At 38.5% G+C, this 15,770-nt stretch overlaps 1 protein-coding gene and 1 non-coding gene across 3 annotated transcripts; one reads left to right on the top strand and one right to left on the bottom strand.

The window, feature by feature from the left end:
• Window positions 1-3,924: 3,924 nt before the first annotated feature.
• Window positions 3,925-4,078, bottom strand: LOC118566512. Its single transcript, XR_004933088.1, has one exon. It is a non-coding gene; the product is annotated as a U12 minor spliceosomal RNA (small nuclear RNA).
• A 420-nt stretch (window positions 4,079-4,498) lies between these two features.
• On the top strand, window positions 4,499-14,490 carry poldip3 (polymerase (DNA-directed), delta interacting protein 3). 2 transcript variants are annotated; one of them, XM_021307107.2, is made up of 11 exons: window positions 4,499-4,628; window positions 6,103-6,203; window positions 6,285-6,712; window positions 6,803-6,847; window positions 6,950-7,027; window positions 7,121-7,342; window positions 9,731-9,808; window positions 9,907-10,036; window positions 10,175-10,241; window positions 13,470-13,694; window positions 13,729-14,490. In XM_021307107.2, exons 1-10 carry the CDS (start codon window positions 4,561-4,563, stop codon window positions 13,684-13,686), a joined length of 1,434 nt encoding a protein of 477 aa, XP_021162782.2. In that variant the 5' UTR covers window positions 4,499-4,560; the 3' UTR covers window positions 13,687-13,694; window positions 13,729-14,490. The 2 variants fall into 2 exon arrangements, with proteins under 2 accessions (XP_021162782.2, XP_012735114.2); XM_012879660.3 differs by having other exon boundaries at window positions 13,470-14,490.
• Window positions 14,491-15,770: the final 1,280 nt, after the last annotated feature.

A 15,770-nucleotide genomic window follows, 5' to 3' on the forward strand; every position in this document is an offset into this window, starting at 1 on the left:
AGATTGGCAGCCAGATTGGCTTTTCATCGATGTTTTGATCGATGTGCATATATAGATTTTGAAGTATTCCAAATAAATAGGTGTGTGTTTAGATTAGCAACAGACTTTTTGGGGGAGTATTAAAGAGATAAAATTACAAATATGAGAAAAAAGTAATAGGAGAGTAAAGTAAAAAACAAAACAAAAACAAAAGTGGTAATATTATAAGAAAAACGTCATATTATGACAATGAAGGGGGAATATTTCCAGAATAGTCAGAGTTTGCAGAACTATCCTAGTCCTGGAGTAATAGGGCCTGGATAGATTCTTATAATTATTATTTGTCATGGTGCAGCCTTGCTTGCTGCATCATGGACATTGTTTGACATTTTCCACCTCCCATACACCCCAGTTCTCCACCCCACCTTCTTATCAGTTACACCAGTCAGCCTTAATCAAGCCCGGACTCAGCAGTCTGCCCAGCCTCCTTTATAAGCTCACCTCAGTCAGCTCTTCCCCGCCGGATCGTCTGCTCACTACTGCTCACGAGCATTCTCACCTTGTCCTACCTAATGTTCACTATACGTCTGCCAGCCAGTGCTTCATTCATCTGCCATCCAGTGCTTCATTCATCTGCCAGCCAGTGCTTCATTCATCTGCCAGCCTGTGCTTCCTCCGTCCACCTGCTGTGCTCCCTGCCTCCATCAGCCTGAGATCATCCAAGCCTGCCAGCTCTTGCTCTGTCTAGCTTGCCAGCTCCTGTCATCACTATCCTCCTCCTCCAGCCCGGTACAGACTGTTGGTTTCTACCTCCACTATCCATCTCCTTCAATAAACTTACAAACTAAGCTCTGTGTGTGCTTGTGTTCGGGTTCATCTACAAATCATGACATTATTATTCTTTACGAGAATAAAGTCAGGAGAACGAAGCCAAAGGGATACGAAAAAAACCTCGTAATATCACAAAAATAAAAATATTACAAATATAAAGTATATTCTGAGATTAATGTCCCTCTGATACTGTTTAAGTGAGTCTAACTCACTGAGCTATATAATACACTGGAGTGCTGATTTTGCCGAAAAACTGAAGTCACTGGCTGCCATCTTGCTACTCCCTACTCTCACAGAATCCCATAGGATTTAGCTGCAACAACAAGCAGTTTTCTGGCTGAGTGAAAACGTTTCACCGATAATTCTACAGTCAGTGGATGTACTAACACTATAAACTACTAGGAAATTAGGTGCTGAAATATTTTACATGTTATTCATATTAAATATATATATATGTATATATAAGTATGTGTATATGTATACACGTATATATATGTATACACATATGTAAATATATGTTTTTGTATATTGTTATTTATATATCTATAAATGTTAAACATATATATTTAAATGAATAAATTGCAAAATATTTCAGCACATGACTTTCTCAGTACTTGATAGTTTTAGAACATAACATAAAGCTATATGGTATTTGACATTTTAAAAGTCTTAAGCCCCCCCCTGAACATGAGAAAATCCTCGTTATTCGATGCTGTAGCGCACATATTCCCTAGTTACTGGGGGGAAATAGGGAGTACCAATATGGCGGCTGGTGGCTTCAAAGCGACTCGTTCAAACAGACGGTGATTAGCACTCCAGTGTATTATATAGCTCAGTGGTCTGACTGCAGATTAGCCACATTCAACATGGCGGACGCTCTGACACATCCACAGCATAGGCAGAACCCACCCAATGAGGGGTCTACGTATATGATGCCTATACGTATTTAGTCATCCTGCGGATAACCCAGGAAGATGTCATGATAACAACGAGGATTACCAATAGGAGGGGATTTCAATAACGCCGTAGATTAACAAGTGGATCAATGGCCAGCTGGTCTACATAAAGGAACAAACCTTTATAGCTGCGCTACTCTTATAAACAATTCAACTCAATGACATCTGGAGAGAAAAATATCCAAATGACAGACTACATGGAGTAATGAAGTAATGAAAGGGGTTCTAGGAAGTAAAGAATATATTACTGGTTAACAGAGGTGGGACCAAGTCATTCCATCTTCCCAAGTCAGAAGTAAGCAAGTATACAGTCTTTGTAGTCAGGTGGGTCACAAGTCAAGGGACAATTCCAGAATAACAAATCTCAAGTGAAGTTCAACCCCTGGTTTAAATTTCAAGTCATTAAAAAGTCATAACGAGCTAAAAAGAAAAGAGAAAAAAACATCTAAAACATGCTTTCTGTAAAGGTTCAACTTGTTTCTTGAAGACTCTTAGACCTGTAATGGATTGGGAACTTGTTCAGGGTGCACTCATATCTGTGATTCGGGTCTTAATCAAGTCAAGTCATCAAGTTAAGTCCACACTTCTTTTGGGTAATATTTGACAAAGAAAATAATATTACAATTCAAGTCAGTTTCGATCTATTGTTGTTAAACCTGCTGCTAAATTCAGTTACTGGAAACTTAATATCCATTGTGGCAGGAGATTAATTTCTTTATTTCAATGTATATTTTCAGCCATAAATCCATTGGATCACTGTCAAAACTAAACATGAATACAGAACACATGATATTTATATGTAACAAACATGTACTTTATTACATCCAAATGAAAAAAAGACAGGCGCCAAATGTGATAAGTAGTTGTTTTCATCCAGTCATGTCGTCACACAACTAAATACTGTGGGCTTTCATAAGGCCCACCCTCCCTGGCCACATTTTTTTTTTTTTTTTTGGAACCCATAAATATATTAACAGACAAATGGACCTCCATATAATGCACACATTTTAAATGAAATTTAATTGGTTCTGTGATTGGCCTATTTCACAGCGATAGGTGATGAATGCTAATATTGACGGAGTAATAAGTATGGAATCCACTGGAAATTCAAAGGATTAGGTAAGAGTGACGCCTAGTGGTTAAACTCAGAATAACAAATGCAAAATGCCTTTTAGTAAAAGACTTTTACTGAGACCTGCCATTTACTCAATGGTCCTTTTTACTGTGAAACTCCACTGAAGTTTTATTTACATAAGTAAGTACAACATATGATGTTATATTCTGAACTACTTCTGGTCCACTTCTCTTACTTATGGGGTTCCATGTTTGCAGGCTGCTGCTCTTTTGCCAAAATAAAATGTCAAATTCCGTCCCCTGCTTTGGGAACCCTGGGAACTTTGATATGATTGGCTCAGAAAAAAAGGAAGTAAACACACTGAACCGAAGTAGTTCCAGACCGTACCCTAAGTTTTGAAAGAAGAAAAACATTGTTGTGGAGAGGACTGATTGTTGGAAATGTTGCTTCTATCCCGGGTGACAAGTGAGGGCGATTTTGGTTCATTTCACGGTAAATGTCTTACTTCTTGCTCCTTTAACTCACTTATATCATACTCTGATTAACACGTGGCCCTTGAATTTCTTTTTCAACAAGCACAAAAATTAAAGATGAAATGTTAGCAGGTGTCTGCTGCTGGTAGTTTATTACAGTAGAGATATAAATAGGTATCAAGTTATATATGCCTACACAGACTAAATTAGCAAGATCTGATCATGCGTCAATAAAGAAAGTCTCATGATGGAACGATTTGGCCTTTACTTGAATTTTTGAAGGGTGAAAACGATCTGTTACTATTTATGAGCGATTTGGAGCTGTCCTTTCTTTTGGGTCAGCATTGCTATACGTCGAGTTCAGACTTTAAGCCCTTCAGCGTTGAGTTTGTACCTTACTGTGAAAACTGCAACCTCCGTGACTGCAGTTGCCACAGTTTGGTCAAATTAAATCCTTGAAATATTAGTTGTATTACTTTTTCTGTCCCATTTTCGAGTTCTGAGAATTTAGTTTTCTGGAATATTGCCTATAATATACAAGATTATTTATAACACTTGCTGTAGCTATAATTTTAATTAGAATTTTTGATATTTAACACATTTTGGAGACGGGGAAGGTCCTTGTTCTGCAAAGCATCTCGCGAAGTAGACGAGTCACTTAAACAGACAGACCTATGCCCCTTCAAAAATTCCTCTCGTATGTTGAACGAGGATGCGGGCGTCACCCCGCATCGTTATTTTCCTTACTCATCAGTTTAAGGCATGGCGAATCAATTGCCGATGACTAGATATAGATATCTTGTCATAGCATTCTCAGTCAGGGTGCAGCCTTAGAACGATCAACCGGTCATCAGTTAAATGTGTACAAATATGTTACAACAACAGGAGGTAGTATTTTTTTGAAGAACACTGTATCTAAAAACACTAAACACAATATAGTTGGCTCGAAATGTATGTGGTTAATAAACAAAGGCCGCAAAGCCTCATGGGTAATTATACTTCTCTTGGACTTGTTTAAGAGTAATTGATAACAGATTATCCAGTTAGAAGAGGGACGTATTTCACAGTTAAACGAAAGTTATTCTTGATTTTCAAATGGTAAAAGGCACAAAGCTGTCATATTGGAACAAAATATATCCAATCGATTAAGACTCGTTCTTGTCCTTTTTGGTCTACAGGGGTTTCCATCATGTTAGTATAAAAAAATCCGTGACGCGCATGCGCCGTGGCAGTAGCGTACGAGAAAATGGCAGACGTCTCGTTGGATGAAGTTATACGACGGCGCGGTATTAACCTAAAACCTCCAGCTAAACGGTATGTAAAATGTAGCTGAGCTGTAATATATTTTAATGAAGAATCGATGACGCTTATGCGGGAATTAAGAAGGAATAACTATGAAGTAAAGCTGCAGTTTGCTAGTTGTTACGTGTGGCAGCAACGGTATGCTAAACGCTAAGCTAAGTAGCAACCATTAGCAAAAGGCCTCTAGAAACGAAGCCTGTAAGTTTGAATAAACAAGACACTTTTCAACGCATATTACCTAGTTGTTTTGGGCAATGCTTGCATTATAAAACCATGTTTGCTTGGCGTTTTGTTTGTAGCTTCTCTCTTCTAGCTTCGCTAGTATTTCTTCTTGACGTTTAATTCTGTTGCTACAAGCTAACTTCTACCCTGTGCCAGGTACATTAACCGACTCCTGCTTTGGAACCGCATTACACTGTGTTAACGGAAGAAAATAGTTTACTTACAGCCAAACATTTAATAAAGACTATCAGCCTGAATGTACTTCTTAAGCGCGGTATTAGAAAGTGAAGTTAAATCCAATAAAGGGAGATTATATTTCGTAGTGACATAGATTTTGAAAAGAAACACAAACAAATTTTAAAAAGTATTGATTCTGAGTCTGGAATAATGATTAGAGCGCACACAGCGCAACAATATTTATATTTCCATGCTTTTAATCCTGTCCCATTGTCTATGTGAATAAAATCACGGTTATCCCATGTTAAGTGTGCTTTATTTATCAATCGGTCTTTCAATCCATTCATCTGTCTGGCCATACATGCATTTGTTCATCACCTATCTGTCCATCCATTCAGCCTTTTCAGTTTATTTCCGTATAAACATCCATCAGACCATTCATTCACTCACTCACTCATCGTTTTGCTAGTTCATCTGTTCCTCAGTTTTACTGTATTTCATCCCTCAAATCGGGGCTGCATGAAATCGTAATTGCAATTAAATGAAAACATGTTATTGCGATTGTACTGCTGATCATTGTAATGCTGATGTCAATAGCATTTTTAGTGATAAAGATGCTTAAAGCTCACAGGGAGCGGTAGTTAGCTTGTGTCTTTACACGATCATTGTGTAAAGGAATAACGGTAGAATGTGCATTAATGGTAAACAATACTATCATCACAGTTGCCTGCCTATTTGTCTGTATGTTCATTCATTAATTACCCGATTCATTTTTATCCTCATCAATCCATCCATCTATTTGTTCATCCTCCAGTTAATCAGTCATTCCATATGTTAGTCTGTCCATCCATCCCTTTCTGTACTGTTTGTTTTATGCAGATTCTGTGTTTAAAGATTTGTCTGTAGATATTTAAGCTATGAATCCAATAAGATTTTATTCTATACATACGTCATAAATGGGCGGGCTATTAATGTAAAATGTCAGAAGCCTGAGTCTGGCGCACTATGGTGTTTTGCCATGTAGTAGGAACTCTCAATTTTCATTATGTGAGAGATTTGCTGTTTATAAAATGTTTGTATCCTTTAGGCCCATGTTTGGACGTGTTGGGGGCGGGGAGAGTAAAAATTTTGATGCCAGGCAAAAGATCGGAGTCAGTGATGCAAGACAACGCCTGGGAGGGGGAACAGGTAAGGGTTTCCATACCTCCACATCTCAAATCGAGGATTAAAATCATCTTGGTCATCAAACTCCCTTCATTCTCTCCTCAGGTTTTCAAGTGAAGGATGCCAGAGAGAAGCTGGTTCAGAAAGATGCTCGGTTCAAAATCCGTGGCAGGGGAGGATCAGGAGCTGTGCAGGATGCTCGACAGATGATCAACTCACGTAAACAGGGGCAAAGTCAGTTTGGCACCCCTGCACAGACCACACTAAAGGCAGCGATAGTACAACAGCTGCAAAGCAAGACGCCTGTGCCACAGATACAGATACAAGCCAACAGTACTCTTGCTAGCGCAAATCCTAGGCTTTTTACCACTAATGTACAAGGACTGAATACCAGAGTCAGCACAACACCACAGCTGAGCAACAATGTACGAGTAATGGATGCTCGCGATAGGCTGAGCCTTAAGAGGAGCATTGGAGGAACACAGACGCAAGCGGCTGCTGAGCCAGCTCTAAAAATAACAAAGACCATCCAGGTGAGGGTGCAAAAATGTACTTTTTTTTGTCTTTATGAACTGTAAAAGTATACGAATAAGCTTGTTTACGATGACCGACTCGCTTTTCAGCAACGTCCAGCTGGGACCTTAGGTGGGATTCGTGCAATGACGCAGGTAAAGCTGCTTTTATTTAGTGTTTAACAATACAAGATACTTTTATCTTCACTGTTGATTAAGACTGTAAAATGTGCTGCTTATTAAATTATTTTTTCTCAGCCTGCCTTAAGTGACCTTGACACCATTCCCAGCAAACAGATAAAGATCACAACTGCCAACAATATGCTCCAGTCCCGGGTAAGAAGACCTTAAAAATCCCCAAAATGATTTAAGCATTACTTATACTGGATCTGGTTCCCTCATAAAATAAAAAAATATATGTTTATACAGAGTGGCCCGGCAAGTTCCCTGTTCTCCATGACAGCCCCGATCACTAAGGTGGTTAAAAATGATGCCTACACCGCCCCGCGGCCTCCCGTCCCTGTGGTGCCCACCCGGCCTAACACCAGCACGGCTGCTGCCAGTTCCTCTGCTGCAGCTTTGCGTCCTGTCTCCAGAACTCTGCAGCAGAGGACAGCTGAAGCCGTCCCTGCAGCACCTGCTCCTCCTCAGGTACGTAGTTGAGCTTGCATCTATAAATGACTTTTCTGTTTTTCCTCCTCTGGATTATCTTCCCTTCACGTACACCGCTCTCTCCTGAGAGGGAGAGCTCTCCGTCTCTGTCAGAAGGACAGAGGAGTTGGACTACGCTGCCCTGTTTCTAACATAAGGCCAAAATAAACGTAACTTTTATATTGAATTAACTTACTAGATTTATTGTTGCTAGGGCAAACTCTGGGCGTGGGCTGCCTAAAGGCTCCCACATGCATTATATGAATGCACTTCTAGTTTAGACATTACAGTCAGGCAGTGTTGTAGAATCAGAATATCATTGAGCGGAGCAGCTTCATGGCTAACCAAAGTCGTACTTACACATTTTAACAGATTTTATTTTAAATCTGGCAACTCTGGCATTTTCTCTGGCAATTAATTAAAGAACTAAGGAGTTGTGTGATTTAGGTTGAGCCACAAACGGCGTTATATCAACATCAACCAAACTTTTACTCAGTTTTTCTGAAAACATTTCAACACGTATCCAGGAGTCTTGTCAATTCTGGCGGCTCGCACTTGAGCAACCTGCAGTTGGAGCGCTGCTGTTTTTAAGCACATGGAGGCCCATCCTCCTAGGCGCCAACCAAGTCAACAAACCACCTGTCACTGTCCTGAGTCTATTGTATTTATTTATTCAAAAAGGGACAAGACATATTAAAGATCATACATATATGTAAATATGCCAGATTGTAGCCATTGGCTAATTTACATCTGGTCTCTGGAAAGGTTGATGCTAACATTAAATTTAAAATAAAAGAAACATAAGACTCATACATTGCAAACAGACCAGACAGAAACAGTACGTTGGGGTCACTCACAACAGCAAACTACACACAAGCTAGACGAAGACAGACAGGAGCAGTTACTCATTAATATACTCTAAAGAGTAGCTGTAGCATTTTCTTAAACTTTGCACTAGTCCTAAAGTGCGAGATGTATTGCACATAAGTGTCAATCTGAGTTCTTATAAAATATGCTCATAAGTTTGGGTTGACCTTAACCATTCCTTAAGATATTTCTTGAATGTTGTAAGATTGAAGCCTCCCTTACCAAAGTTTTGTTTGGTGTGAGCTGTGTACTTGGTCACCTGAATCATGATGAGACTGGCTGCTTAGGTCATTTTTTTTTTTTTTGGAATGAGTTTTAGGACAGGGTTGATTATTCTTGGGAGCTGATACAGCAATCCTCCCAGGTTTTCAGCTCCTTGCAAGCTAACAACTCCCTGCCACTTTACCTTAGTGTGCCTTTAGACCCATGCCTATTATAAAAATGTGTGCTCAAACCCCCTTAGTAAAAAAGAAGCAGCAGATATGGGAAGAAATGCAAACTGTGCCACATTATCAAAACTTAACATCTAAGAAAATGCAGTCTGTCCAGATCATATTCCAATTTCCAGAGAAGTCCGTGAAATTTAACCAGCACTGCATGCACAAACTGGTCAGTATTAAATGTTCAAAGGTTTCATTTTACCTTGTTTGCGTATTAGAACGGCTTAACATAATGAATAGCTGTTGTTGCTGCCATTCTGGTGTGTGCTATGGCAAAGAATTGTTTAGATGCAATAATTGAAGGGCTTTAATTTTCTGGTGCCATGCATTGAAATACTGCTCGTATTAATATTTGAGCACAGGGAGCGTTGCATCATGCGGCTCTAAGGAGGGGCAGATATAAACAGACGTCTATAGACAGTATCGCAGAACTATCATAATGCCGGTTTGCTTAATTAATCAAAAAATAATGCCAGACCTGCCTGACCTGAAACGCCTCGCAGTAAAACGGCAGGTCGGTGGGATCGAAGACCAACCGTTAATTAGTTAAATACACAGATCTACAAAAACCTTAAGAGCCTCATATCAGAGTTTTTACTCACGTCAACCAACTCTGCGGTCACATCTGAGCGATCAGCGGCTTTAGTGTCCACTTCAGTGAACACCAACATTCATACTGGATTCCCAGTGACATTCTGGTCTCTTCCCTCTTGGAATCCTACATTTCATTGTGTTTTTTCCCCCACTGGATCTTGGAACATTCTTCGTTGTTTTCCTTGGAGATGCTAATAGCTGTTAGCCGCTTCCTTGTTTTAACCCCTGCTGCACAATAAACACTAAAGGCTCTATTTACAAACAAACTGAGCAAGTTTTTATGAAAGTGATAATCTTTCATAAAATCTTTGTATGCAACCAGAGTGAGCCACTGACATATAAAGTAAAAAAGTCAATTAATGTGGCTATGCACCTTTTAAAGCCTGGGGCTTTCAATGGAAATGGCTATTGTGTTTATTATCTCCAAGTGAGTTTTAAGGTTAGTTGAGGTTTCATTACTGACATCAACCAACTTTTTTTTTTGTAGCCTACTTTCAGCCCGTTGGAGGGAACTAAAATAACCGTGAACAACCTTCATCCCCGGGTTTCTGAGGAAGACATAGTGGTGAGTTTGTCGTCCATCTTGTCTTTGTTATTCCTTGACGTGCCGTAGAACCGGAGTGACTAACTCGGGGTGTGGTTGTGCTGCCTGTTTGCCCAAAGGAGCTGTTCTGTGTGTGCGGTGCTTTGAAGCGAGCGCGCCTGGTGAAGGTGGGTGTCGCTGAGGTGGTGTTTGTCCGTAAGGAGGATGCCGTCAGTGCATACAGGAAGTACAACAATCGCTGCTTGGATGGTGAGTTCCAGAACACACATGGCAACAGGAGTTGTTGCCCTGAGAGCTACTGGAGCCAGGATGGACATTTTTATTGAGTAATCTGTGTGTGTGTTTGAAAGATTAGATTTGTTCTCATCATTTCTTGTCCCCTGGCAGGCCAACCCATGAAGTGTAACCTTCACATTCAGGGAAGCGTCATCACTTCTGATCAGCCCATTTTACTGTGAGTTAATCCCTTTTTATTAGAATTCATCATTCTCTGCATTCAGTCACTAGTTTTGTTTTTCTGAGCTCCAGTTTAACTTTTACCTGAAGTTTACAAAAGTTCTTTATCCTTTTTATTTGAGACCCACTTAAAGTAGTGTATAGTCTTTAGGTAGAAGAAAAATGTTTTTCAAAATTGTATACAAGTAAGCCTGGTAAGTAGGGCTGGACGATATAGAAAAAAAAGCATATCGATAACTTTTTTTTATATTTATCGATATTTGTCAAAAAGATTTAAACCTGGCTCTTATGATATTGCTAAATGACATACTTTTAATAAAGAACACACAAACACTAAATCTCAATTAAATCCTTATTTAACCAACATTTTTACCCATAACTGATTCTTAAAAGAAAAATAACTCAAGAGACCTGGGTGATGTTATTAAATACTGACAAAGATTAAAGTAAAGTGACCAGTAAAATTACCAAAATAAATATAACAAACAAATAAATAAATAAATAGAATAGCTTATTTAGGTGGGAATAGTACAGTAGTTACTCCTCGGGTTCCATCCTTTGTCTATATAGTCAACTGAAAGGCTGACGCAGGGCTGAGGTCCGAGGTGGTCCGAGATGACGCCTTCTTCCATGTATGCCATGTCCTCTACATGGCTTTGTAATGGCTTTATTTTAGTGGCCTATTTTCTTGCCACTTTTCTGTACTGAACTCAAATCTGTGTAGCAGACAACTTATAGTTGACTTCAGGAGATCCTCAACCCGAGCTTTGTTAAACTGCAGCTCCTCCAGCGATACCATGGGCCTTCTGGGTGATTCTGTCTTTAATGTGCTCCTTTTAGGCCTGTCAGTTTAGATAGACGGCCATGTCTAAGCAGAGCTTTGGAGTTCAACCTTTCTCCTCTAACACAGTAATAAAAATGCTTGATTACAATTTTAGCAGTTAAATTTTATGCTTGTTTAAAACTTAACAGCCATGTTAACTCTGTGGTGAAGTCCGGTTTCCGTTTAAAGAACAGTGGACTTGCAAAAATCAACCCAAACTATATAGAAACATAAACTAGTGATCCATGCTTTTAAATCTTCCAGACTTTCTTTTTTTTTTTTTTGCGGGTACAAGGAGAAGGGAGCACATTACTCCAGTTTTAGTGTCACGTAACGGGCCTCCAGTTAAATGTTGAGTATTTCACTGCTGCCTGGTTTTATTTCTCAGAACTTGTGCAGATTTGAACTCTGACCTGCTTTTGTCAGCTGACCAGATTATTTTAGTCTTTTCAAAGATTTGAATAAAACTCAGAGGCGACAGCTTTTTCAGTTGCTGCTCTAACACTGGAAGGATTTCCCAGCAAACATCAAGACGGGCTTTGTCAGGCGTTGTTTCTAAATCTCACATAAAAACACACATTTAATCCCTGGGCTTTAACCCAGAGGGGGACTTTGCCTATTTTCTTATCAGTTTATTTATTTTTTTGATTCCACAATTAGTTTTTATCACTCTAACAATTATCTTTTGTGCTTTTTCTACTTCTCATCTATAGTCAGATTACTTTTTTCTTTTACAGTTTGTTCACCAATGTTCTCTAACAGACACCTGAGGCCTTTATAGACATTATTTGCTTGACTAATCAGAGGATTTTGTTTAGGGTTATTAAAGTAAACTGTGCTAAATCAAAAGGCAAAGCCACACCTATCAGACTTAAAAAACTGCAAGCCGTCTACCATCCTCTATGTTTACATGTTCAAAATGTCTTGATCAGATTGAAATATACTCAGATTAAAAAAAGAATAATGATCTTAGTACCTTGGCTATATGGGTATAATATAAAATGTTTACATGCGCCAGGCTTTATTCAGAATAAAAGGCCTTTGACATGTAAAAAGTCGTCAAATTCCCGTAAATTCTACTTCCGTCAGTCCTAAAAAAAAAGTGCCATGTTTTTTTTTTTACTTTATTGAACAATCATATAAAAAACAACCTGGAAAATGGAAAAGTGTGTTGGTTCAGTGTCTTCTGAGAGTCCAGAATGGACCCATGACAAGTTCTAATGACCTTTGAGACGTTACTGCGCTCGCTAATAAATGCTCCAGGCTAAGCAACACATGCTGTTGGTCAGAATGAGACACAGAACATGCAGTTTGTTCCGATCTGAATGACATGATTGGAACAAGTGTTTGGACTAAGGATCGGCGTAAACCACACGTCTCATTCGGAACACAATTTCATCCGATTGACCTTAATCTGATCACAATATTCCTGCTGTGTTTAAATGACACATTTTTATTCTGATTGGTCCTTTATTCTGATTACTTATGTCCGTGTAAAAATATCTAGTGATGCACTGCTTGTGTTGGCGTGTCACACAAAATTCACAAAACTATTTTTCATTTTTCTTGGGATTAATAAAGTATTATTGGAATTAAGTTGGATTTGTTGTAGGGCTGAACAATTTTGGAAAATAATCGAATTACGACTTTTTTTTTTAAATATGATTTTTTTTTATCTTATTGTGATTTAATGCGACCCCCCCCCCCCAGTTTAATTTATGATGTCTTTTTAAACATATACACACAACAAATCAATCTGTTTCATCGTTGTGCAGATTACATGCTAAAAGACCCACTGCGTCTCAACTCAGAGCAGAAATGACAATATATTTCAACCAAAATTGCGATTTGATTTAGACTTTTCTTTGCATTAACCACAAGCAACAAAAATGGCCTGAAGATAAAGATGTTTGTAAACAAGGCCTATTTAAGACAAGAACTTTTAATGTTTGTATTAATCAGAATATTATTCAAGAGAACAGCTTTTGGACATCAATCCTTGTTGAAAATAAAGTGCAAAGTGCAACCAACAAGCAAGTCTATGTATTAAACTGATTGGCCGGTACTTAATGCTATGGTGAGATTCCTGAAAGTTTCTGGTAAAACAGTATGATTATATAAACTCTAAAACAAATAATCACTGCTGAAACTCTTTCTGGAGGCAAACCCACTTTAAACATATTACACCTAAAAGTATGCGTCTGATTCACTAATTGTTACATAGCCTAAAATTGCTGACATCTGCGATTTGGAAACTTTTTAAAATTGCGATTATATTGCAAATGTAATTAATTGTGCCGTCCTAATTTGTTGTTATAACATGAAAACAATGTGAAGTATGTTTTAGATAAATGGTGGTAAAGGGGTAAGGTGGCCAAATTCTTTGTTTTTGGGCTCCTACAGAAGACTCAGCGACACCCCAGGAGCAGGCGGCAGCGTGAAGAAAGACGGCCTGCCGCCTTCTCTGTCCCGTCCCAGCGGCCAGCGAGCCTCCTCTCAGCCCACTGCTGAAGTGGACCCCCAGACCATTCTCAAAGCTCTGTTCAAGTCCACCACACAGTCCACCTCCACCACCGAGGCGCCCAGCTCACAAACCACCGCCTTTCGCATCAAGATATAAAGCTGATGTCCGGAACGAATGCGCTGCTGTGTTTCAGCGTTCTCAGTGTTCCCATTAAAGCCGTGGTTCCCACTGATGGCAAGCAGCCCACATTCTCTGATGAAACTGGTTTTTAAACATTTCATTGAGATGAGTCCTTGGAACGATGGGTTAGAGGATGATCCACGTCCTCTTTATCGTAGGTTTTGTGTAATCCAGTGTTACTTGGACCAGCTGAAGAAATGTTGATATTTTAAATCAGCATAAAGATGGGGTGGTAGATGTGTTGTTTTATAAAATTTGGCTTGTTTTTACTCTGCAGGTATCTGCACCTTCCAAAAGGGTGATTTAAAAGAATACCCGACAGGCAATTTGAAAGCTGAAGCTACAAAGAATCAACACCATTTAAAAACATGCACACATGTGGTTGTTTAGTTATTAGAACCTCTATCAGAGCTCAGTCTATTTGACCAGAATATTTCAGTTTTCTTTAGCAATGATTCCCCACTTTGGGACCTGGTAAAACAAATTACCAGTTCTGCTTGTAAAAAAAGAACAACATACATGTATTACAGCAGCAGGAAGAGACCAGGACCAGGTTTTCATTGGATTTCCAGTTGGTGTGGAATTCAGTGCTCTGTAACGAGTTCCTCGTGCTTGTTTAGTTTTGGAGCAGAGTAAATATAATTTGTTGTAGTACACATTACGCTCTGTTTATGGCAAACAACTGTAAAAACTTTTAGGTTGCTTTTTTTTTTTGTCAGTCGGGGATGACGGATCTGTTTGTGAAATGTTGCCATTAAATATTTAGCTTTTTAGATCTAGTCAAAGTTGTAGCTTTTCTTTCTGTCTTTACGATCATGAATAATTAAACATCCACTCTAAGAAGAAAAAGCATGAACATTTTCCAATGTTATCACAGACGTTTGAGGATACTTGGAACATGCTCAAGGATTATATTCCTGTCATTCAACATTTTAAGCCCCACTGAGACACGGGACAGTTGTGAAAGACACGTGAATCCAGTGTCAGATGTTTTATTTTGGTTTACAGTACAGATGCATAAATTATGCTTAAGTGGAGCTAAGCTTGGTTTTCTGCTTTGATCTAAAGTGAAGGTGTCCTAGCATAGAGCAATGGCAGAATTATGTGATGAGGTGGTTAGAGTAGCACTACTTCAACATATTTTTACTCAAGTAAAAGTAGAGAGTTTTCAGCCAAGAAATTACTCAAGAGTAAAAAGTGTTCAGTAAGAAGGCAACTCAAGTACTGAGTAACTAATCATAACTGATTATTTTAATATTTAAAAATGATGTAAGTGGACAGACAAAAATATAAGGTTATGTGCAAATTCTGGTATTTTAAAGACAAAAGAAACGCTTTTCTAGATAATTTTTCAAATTAAACTTAAAAGCAATACACCATTTGAGATATATATACAGTATGTTAGCAGTGGAAAGTACTTCCAATGACAATATCTGTTTACTATACAACATTCATTTGACCTCCAAATGGTTCAATGAGCTCAGTAGATAGAAAATAACAAATCTGTACAAATAAGAAGTCTCAATTTAACAAACTATAGGTTTTTGTCTCTGGTGCATATTTGGTTAAAACAAGTTTGTTGTGTTTTCATGAACCTACTCGCAGTAGAGTAGCCAGAAATCTTACTCAAGAGTACCGATACTTGGCTAATGATATGACTCAAGTAAAAATACAATGCAGTAAAAATACTTCTAAAAGTACATATTGTTCAAAAAGTTACTAAAATAAACCTAACCGAGTAAATGTAACTAGTTACTACCCACCTCTGGTTATCACCATGCCATATCCAGTGTTCATACAAGAAAACAGAAACAGCATTTGAACTTTCTTCCCTGATCAGCTTTATCACTCCAAAGCAGAGAAAGACTAAATAATAAATGAATAAACCACAGAACTCAAACATTAAGTAACAATAAAAAAAATACTTTGAATACGGTACATTTTATGTTTAAGACTTTAATTTTATTGTTAATGTGCGCTTTCATACATTTCAAATTAAGGACCAATACATCTTTGCTCTCGGGGGTAATATTTTACCTCAACATTTTGTGTTAACGTGA

Source organism: Fundulus heteroclitus, chromosome 16 (genome assembly GCF_011125445.2).
Source record: "Fundulus heteroclitus isolate FHET01 chromosome 16, MU-UCD_Fhet_4.1, whole genome shotgun sequence".
NCBI classification, from domain to species: Eukaryota; Metazoa; Chordata; class Actinopteri; order Cyprinodontiformes; family Fundulidae; genus Fundulus; species Fundulus heteroclitus.

Excerpts from the sequence above, each read along its gene's own strand:
- poldip3 (XM_012879660.3), top strand. The coding sequence starts at position 4,561 with ATGGCAGACGTCTCGTTGGATGAAGTTATACGACGGCGCGGTATTAAC. Across the intron at positions 6,848-6,949 it reads GGATTCGTGCAATGACGCAG|CCTGCCTTAAGTGACCTTGA; the intron begins GTAAAGCTGCTT and ends ATTTTTTCTCAG. Across the intron at positions 7,343-9,730 it reads CAGCACCTGCTCCTCCTCAG|CCTACTTTCAGCCCGTTGGA; the intron begins GTACGTAGTTGA and ends TTTTTTTTGTAG.